Raw genomic sequence first — 7,188 nt, 5'->3', positions numbered from 1 at the left:
ACTGAGAGTGTTATACTCTATGAAGCTGTCGTTTTCGTTAAATGTTATGCTTTCTTACGCTTGGAGAGTCGTGTTGATGCCTCATCGGAATGGGTTTGGTCTCAGGGTGTATGAAAGAGCATGGTTGATGCTCTACCATTTTCTAGATGGTTTGATGCGGTTCAGGCCGGACGTAGGAAACAACATGCGGGGTTGGGCGTCGAGGCAGAGGCGAGGAGGTCAGAGCCATGAGGCAGAAGTCTTTCCAGTGCACCCATACCGAGGGGCATGTGTGAAGGCTTGCTTGGGTAGTCTTGTACTCTGACAGAGGTACCCGTTGTGTAGGATAGGGGTGCAACTGCGGGAAAAGTTCCTCCCAGCCTTGGATTGCCAAACCAGTTGATGTATACTAGTGTCGGACCCGAAGTGTGGCAGCTGATGGTTCGGCTGCGGTAGTCAGGGCAGAGTATACTGCGTTGGGGAGCTCCTCTTACTCAAGTAAGAAGACAGGGTAGGTAATGTACCCTGGTTGGACGGCCAAATCCGCATAGTCAGGGCAGATTAGACTGCGAATGGCTGGCCTTAGCTCCCCGTAAGCTTAGTCAAGTCAGATTAGAATGCTTTTGGGCATAACATCGATTGAAGTGGTAGAGGCAACGAGATTGTGTACACAGATTGTGTGTAGTGGTCTTGCTGCCGCGACCCATTGGGGTTCTGCCTTGTGTCGATGTGTGAGGCGAGATGCTGCGTCTCACCATGCATTATTTTTCGTTTGTTGGTAAACATCTTCTTTGTTTTAAATGATCACTTAGGCTTGGAAAATGGATGTATTGGAACCAAAGGCTTATGGTGTATTATTGTATGATGTTTTGAAAGGATGGTAAACTGATAATCACAAGCGTTCAGATAGTCACTTATTTATAGCCAGAGTGGTAGGTGGTTTTAAGTGCACGTGAATAATGTTGTTTTTAATATGGGTAGGTGGGGATATATTTGATAGCACCTTTCGAGTGAAGTGTCAGTTGTCACATGTCTTGCGTAGTGTGATGTCATAGTGAGGAATCCTTATGCAAAACCATGTCAAAAAATTGAATGTGTAAGATATATTCAAAATAACGTGAAAAAAGGAAAGTTGTTGTATTACTTTTGAATTGCACAGTACAACTATTAACAATAATATTGTTTCAAAGACATTGAATTCCAAGTACGGGGTACAATCTTCCCACTACATACATTCTTAAGGGTGTAAGATCCTCTGCCTAGTACTTCTATGATTTCAAAAGGCCCTTGCCAGTTTGGTTCTAGCTTCTTTTTGTTGCCGGTGACCTTGCGCAGAACCCAATCACCTTTCTGAAATGTGCGCGAGTGGACTCTTTTGTTGTAGTAGCGTTCTGCAGCCTTTTGATAATTTTCTCGTCGCAATTGTGCTATCGTACGTACTTCTTCCAGAAGGTCTAGGTTGTGCACTAGTTGAATGTTGTTTGTGGTTTGATCAGAGGCGATCTCTGTTCGAAGTGTAGGCAGGCCCACTTCTGTCGGGATGATAGCTTCTGTTCCATATACCATGGCGTAGGGAGATTCACCCGTAGAGGACCTTTTTATTGTCCTATATACCCATAACACCTTCGGTAGTTCCTCTGCCCATGCTCCTTTTTTATCTTCCAGGTTCTTCTTAATGTTGGCAAAAATGACTTTATTGGAAGCTTCTGCTTGACCATTGCCCTGCAGGTAAGTGACAGAGGCAAAACTCAACTTGATCTTGTATGTGTCACATAGTTCTTGTACTTTGGCATTTTCGAATGGGGTTCCGTTGTCAACGACTATCTCCCACAGTATCCCAAATTGACAGATGATGTGCTTCCATATGAAGGTCACAGTGTCTGTTTTGCTGACCGTGACGTACGCTTCTGCCACAACCCACTTAGTGAAGTAATCAGTGGCTACCAGAGCATACCGTCTTCCTCTAGCAGCCTTAGGAAGTTCTCCTACCACGTCCATACTCCATTTTGCGAAAGGCCAAGGTGCAAGGATTGAGTGTAAAGTTTGAGCAGGTTGATGGATGGTTGGTGCAAATCGTTGGCACTTGTCACATTTTTTGGCATAGTCTCGTGCTTCTGTCATCATGTACAACAAGTAGTACCCCGCTGTAAGTGCCTTGTGTGCCAGACTCTGACCCCCCGTGTGATTTCCACATGTTCCCTCGTGTATCTCTTCTAACAGTTTTTTAGCTTCTGATGGACGCAAACACCGAAGGTAAGGGCCATCGAAGGACATGCGGTATAGCGTTCCATGGATCATGGAATATCATTGTGCTCGAAGGCGCATAAGCTTTGTGTCTTTTGGATGAAGGGGTAGTTCAGAGGTGGACAAGTATCGAATGATTAGGTCCATCCAGCACTTGGGTTCTGACGAGGTTAAGTAGACTTCCAAAGCTTTGATTGATCGACTTATAGATATGGAGGATTGGCGTGTACAGTCTCCTGCAGAGGCTAATTTGGCGAGGGCATCGGCCTTTTGATTTTGCTCCCTTGGTACTTGTACGAGTTCGAACTGATGGAAATTTGATTGCAAGTCAGTTACTTTCTATAGTAGGCTAGCCAGATGGGGTGCTTTGGTATCGAAATTCCCAGCCACTTGTTCTATCATAAGCTGTGAATCTCCTCTGACATTCAGACGTTTAATGCCTATGTCTCGCGCTAGTTCTAAACCATAGATCAGAACCTCATATTCCACTTCATTATTCGTTGTGAACTGTTCTAAACGAATGGCTACCTTGATTTTGAGGCCTGAGGGAGCCTCTAACACGGCGCCAATACCAGCTCCTTGGGAATTGGATGCCCCATCCGTATGCATCGTCCACACCCATTCATCTTCTGATTCTAACAATTCAGGCAGGGTGTCTGGGGTGAAGGATTGTATTTCGACCAGGAAGTCAGCAAGTACTTGTCCTTTTTTTGCTTTTCGTGGCGAGAATTGTATATCATACGTCCCTAGCTCAATTGCCCATTTAGATAACCTTCTAGAGAGATCGAGTTTACTCAATACTTGCTTCAGTGGATAGTCCGTATATACAATGATGGTGTGACTTTCAAAATATTGTCGTAACTTATTCTTTGTTGTGATGAGTGCGAGGTGCCAATTTTTCCATCATACTGTAGCGAGTTTCAACGTCTAGAAGCATCTTGCTGCAATAAAACACTGGCCTCTGATGACTAGCCTCTTCTCGGAAGAGAACGGAACTCACAGTGAAGTGTGAGACAGACAGATACAAGAATAGATCTTCATTGGCGATGGGGGAGCTCAATATAGGAGGGGAGCTCAAATAAGCTTTCAACTCTTCCAATGCTTTACTTTGTTCTGTTCCCCAGGTGGTGTTGGTGGATTTCTTTATGCATTGCAAGAAAGGCTGGCAACGGTCGGACATGCGCGATATGAACCGACTTAATGCTATGATTTTGCCCGTCAGAGCCTGTATGTCTCGGATGGTTCTGGGTTCTTTGACTTCTGAGAGGGACGCAATCTGTGTTGGGTTGGCCTTGATGCCCCTCTGACTGACCACGTATCCTAAGAACTGTCCAGAGGACACCCCAAAGGCGCATTTAGAGGGGTTCAATTTCATTTTATAAGTGTTGAGAATGTCGAAGTACTCGGTCAAATTGCCTATATGTGAAGAACTTTGTTTAGACTTGATGACCATGTCGTCAATATAGACCTCCATGTTTCTCCCAAGCAATGAGGAAAACAGCTTTTGCATCAGCCTTTGGTATGTTGCGCCTGCATTCTTTAGTCCGAAGGGTATAACTTTGTAGCAATATAATCCACCTTCTGTTATGAAAGCTGTGTGGATCCGATCTTCTCATTTCATTGGGATCTGATTCTATCCAGAGTAGGCATCGAGGAAGCTCATTCTTTCAAACCCTGCCGTGGCGTCTATCATCTGATTGATTTTTGGTAGAGGGTAGCTATCCTTTGGACATGCTTTATTTAGGTTGGTGTAGTCTATGCATACTCTCTTTTTCCCGTTCTTCTTCGGGACCACGACAGGGTTGGCTAGCCAACTGGGATATAGGAATTCTTCGAGTGCCCCTGTGCTCAGGAGCCATTGTACCTCCTCTTGGATGACCTGGTTTACTCCGGGAGCGAACCTCCTCTGCTTCTGCTTGACGGGTGGGAAGCTGTTTGATATATTAAGGCTGTGACTCATGATGGAGGAGTCTATTCTGGGTATGTCATGTGGAGACCAGGCGAAAGTTCCCACTCTAGTATTGAGAAATTGGACTAGGGTCTATTTTTCATTTTCAGAGAGTTTGGTACTTACCAGCACTATTTTAGATGGATCAGCGTCGTCTAGACAGATTTTCTCTAGGTCATCGAGTGTGACTTGGGGTTTTTCTTGGTCTTCTTCTAGATCGATTCCTTTGAGGCATGCTGGTAGGTCATGCTGTAATTGCTATTTGTCAGGATTGTCGTTATGGGAGAAAGTGCCAGAACTGTTTATTTCTTTTAAGGTAAGGAAGCACTTTTTGGCCTGTTTCTGACATCCCTTGATGTCGATGGTGTAGCGCCCGTTAGACGAGAGGCATCGCATCACCTGATGCAAAGTTGAGACTACCCCTTGCATCCTATGGATCCAATTTCTCCCCATGATGGTGTTGTAGCTTGTGATGGAATCTATAATGAGGAAATCTACTGGCAGGGTACGCTCCGCGGCCACCACAGTTAATCGCACGACGCCTTTCGGGTATACTCTCTGGCTGTTAAATCCCAAAATGGGGGTAGTAGAGGGCCGAATATGATTTTCCTCTAGCCCCATCTTCTGGAAGGCTTCCCAGAAGAGGATGTCAACCCCACTGCCCCTGTCGACTAGAACTCTACCCAACTGGCAATGGTCGACCTGTAGCGAAATGACGAGAGGATCGTCATGGGGTAGGTGCACTCCTTGCAAGTCATCGTCGGTAAAGGCGATTGCAGAGGCTGGATAACTTCTATCCCCTGAAGTGACAAGATTGACTGCGTGGCCTAATGATCTGTATCGCTTCACCCGCTCCTCCATCCTCTTATGGATTTTGGTGGCACGCTCTTGGTTTTCAGTGAGCTCCACGATCCCATGTATCATGGGGACTTGCTTAAGAGGCTCTTGTGGGCTTGCGAGGCTGTGCGCACGGGGTCTGCTGCTTGTGGTGTTGGGGCAGAAGTAGGATTATGCTGCGAGGTGCCGGATCTGCCTCCCTCCTTAATGTATTGGGTAAGCCTCCCACTTCTCACGAGGGCTTGGATCTGATTGTTCAGGTTATGGAATTTAGCGATCGTATGACCGTGATCTTTATGGAAGAGGCAGTATCTGTTTTTATCCCTTCTGTTTGGAGGAGTGGTAATCTTATACGGCTCACGCCAGATAAGTCTGTCTTTATTTTCTTCGTAAATGACTTCTTGTGGGACGGTGTATTCGAAGGAAGGGTATCGCGGTGACTATCGGTCCTGTCTTGGCCTCTTCCCTTCCTTCGCGTGGTCTGCCTGGTGTCTCTTCCTCTTGTCATCTCTAGCAGGTGGCGGAGGGTTATTTGCTGGTGGAGCGGAGATAAGTGCGGATTTCTTCTGTGCACGCTCTCGAAATTCTAGGACCCTGAAGACGCCCTCGGCTCGGGTCTGAACCTCGGCCATGTCATAAGGTGGTGTCATGGTGAGATTTTCATGTAAGAGAGATCCCACCTGCAAGCTTTTGACGAAGAGATTGGCTACAGTAATCGGGTCGACATCGTGAATTTGATGCACGAGGTCAATGAAACGTTGTAAATACACCTTCGGATGTTCATTTTCCCCCTGTTCGATCTGATAGAGGTCTGCCATTGTTCTTGGTGCCTCGCGGTTCGCGCTATATTGTTGTAGAAAAGTTAGTCGGAGGTCACTAAAACTGTTGACGGATCTGGGCTTTAACTGCCGGAACCACAACAGAGCTGGCCCAGAGAAAGTCGTTGAAAAGACCTTGCATTGAATGGCTTCGTTGTTGGATTCTAGTGCCATTTTCTGCTGAAATTGGAACAGGTGGTTTAACGGATCTCCCTTTCCATTAAATGCAGGCAGGGAAGGGATGACGAAGTCTCGGGGTTTAGGCTCATTCTGAATCCACTCTGAGAAGGGAGACTTCTCAGTGATTCTTGACACCAGATCCATATGCTCGGTTGCGTGAACAGACCTTCCGTCTGAGAACTTCTGCATCATTTCCCTCATCATCTCTTCTTTCCAACTGTCTAAGAACCGGATCGAGGGAGCACGGTCCTCAGCGGGTGAGTCATTTACGGCTCGCTGTACGATTTGGTGGTGCCTAACTTCGGCGGTCGGCCGAGCTGACCGGGTGGGCTCTGCTCTGGTCTGCACATGTGTGTCACAGAGAGGGGCTCGTTGTTCTTCGGCTCCAAGACGAAGATGGGTTGGGGAGGGTGGTGGGAGACCCTGGGATCCTTTGCTACCGAGGTGCGTGGTTTGTTGAGGGGAACTGATGCGATCGATTGGAACTTCGGGTCTACCAGAGTCGAGATTGTTGTTGGCTTGGGTGCTGCGTGTGGCGTCGGCGGATTTGTGCAGCTCAGCGATCTCAGCTTCGAGCCTAGCCTGAGCTTCGATCAACGTTTTAATTGCTTCGTCGGATCTCTGCTGGCTAGCTTCCAGCAGGCGACACATCCTGTCAATCTAGTCGCTCACGTCCGCTGGTGGGACGACCTGGGTGACTGGACCCGACACTCCGTTTCCCTTTGGCGGCATGGCTCCAAGGTTTGAGAGGATCTTGGTTGCAAAAAAAAAAAAAAGAGAGTTCTTGATTTCTTGAGTCGACGATGTGGCTAAGGCCAAAACGTTCGGCAGTTCCCACTGACGGCGCCAATTGTTGAAACAACAAATTGTCTTTCTATATTTGGGGGTATGATCCAACGGTAGATGATGCTCTGACACTGTTCCAGTGATGAAGACCGTCTTTAACTCGTCGGGGATACTTGCAAGAAAGACACTCCGATGCCTAAGTCAGTCAAAAATTCTCCCTTTGTTCGAATTAGAATCTCATATTTATAGAATAAAAATGTAAAGTGGTTAGTTGGTTCAAGAAAATCCTTGATTGGTGGAGGAAAGATAACCGAATTTCCCTCCAAAATATGCTGATTTTAAATTATGTATTCGGAGGTCAGAGGCGCAGACCGCCTCTGACCCGTGGGTTCTGCC

General features: G+C 46.8%; 1 protein-coding gene across 1 annotated transcript; it reads right to left on the bottom strand.

Annotated features, from left to right (window-relative positions):
- Positions 1-5,448: 5,448 nt before the first annotated feature.
- On the bottom strand, positions 5,449-6,657 carry LOC133823057 (uncharacterized). Its single transcript, XM_062255640.1, has one exon. The coding sequence runs from the start codon at positions 6,655-6,657 to the stop codon at positions 5,449-5,451; it is 1,209 nt and encodes a 402-aa protein (XP_062111624.1).
- Positions 6,658-7,188: the final 531 nt, after the last annotated feature.

Source organism: Humulus lupulus, chromosome 1, assembly GCF_963169125.1.
Source record: "Humulus lupulus chromosome 1, drHumLupu1.1, whole genome shotgun sequence".
Lineage (NCBI taxonomy): Eukaryota > Viridiplantae > Streptophyta > Magnoliopsida > Rosales > Cannabaceae > Humulus > Humulus lupulus.
Note: the sequence above shows the minus strand (reverse complement) of the source record. Positions and strands in the feature narration are given on the sequence as shown.

Coding starts and splice junctions, on each gene's coding strand:
- LOC133823057 (XM_062255640.1), bottom strand. CDS start 6,657: ATGTGTCGCCTGCTGGAAGCTAGCCAGCAGAGATCCGACGAAGCAATT.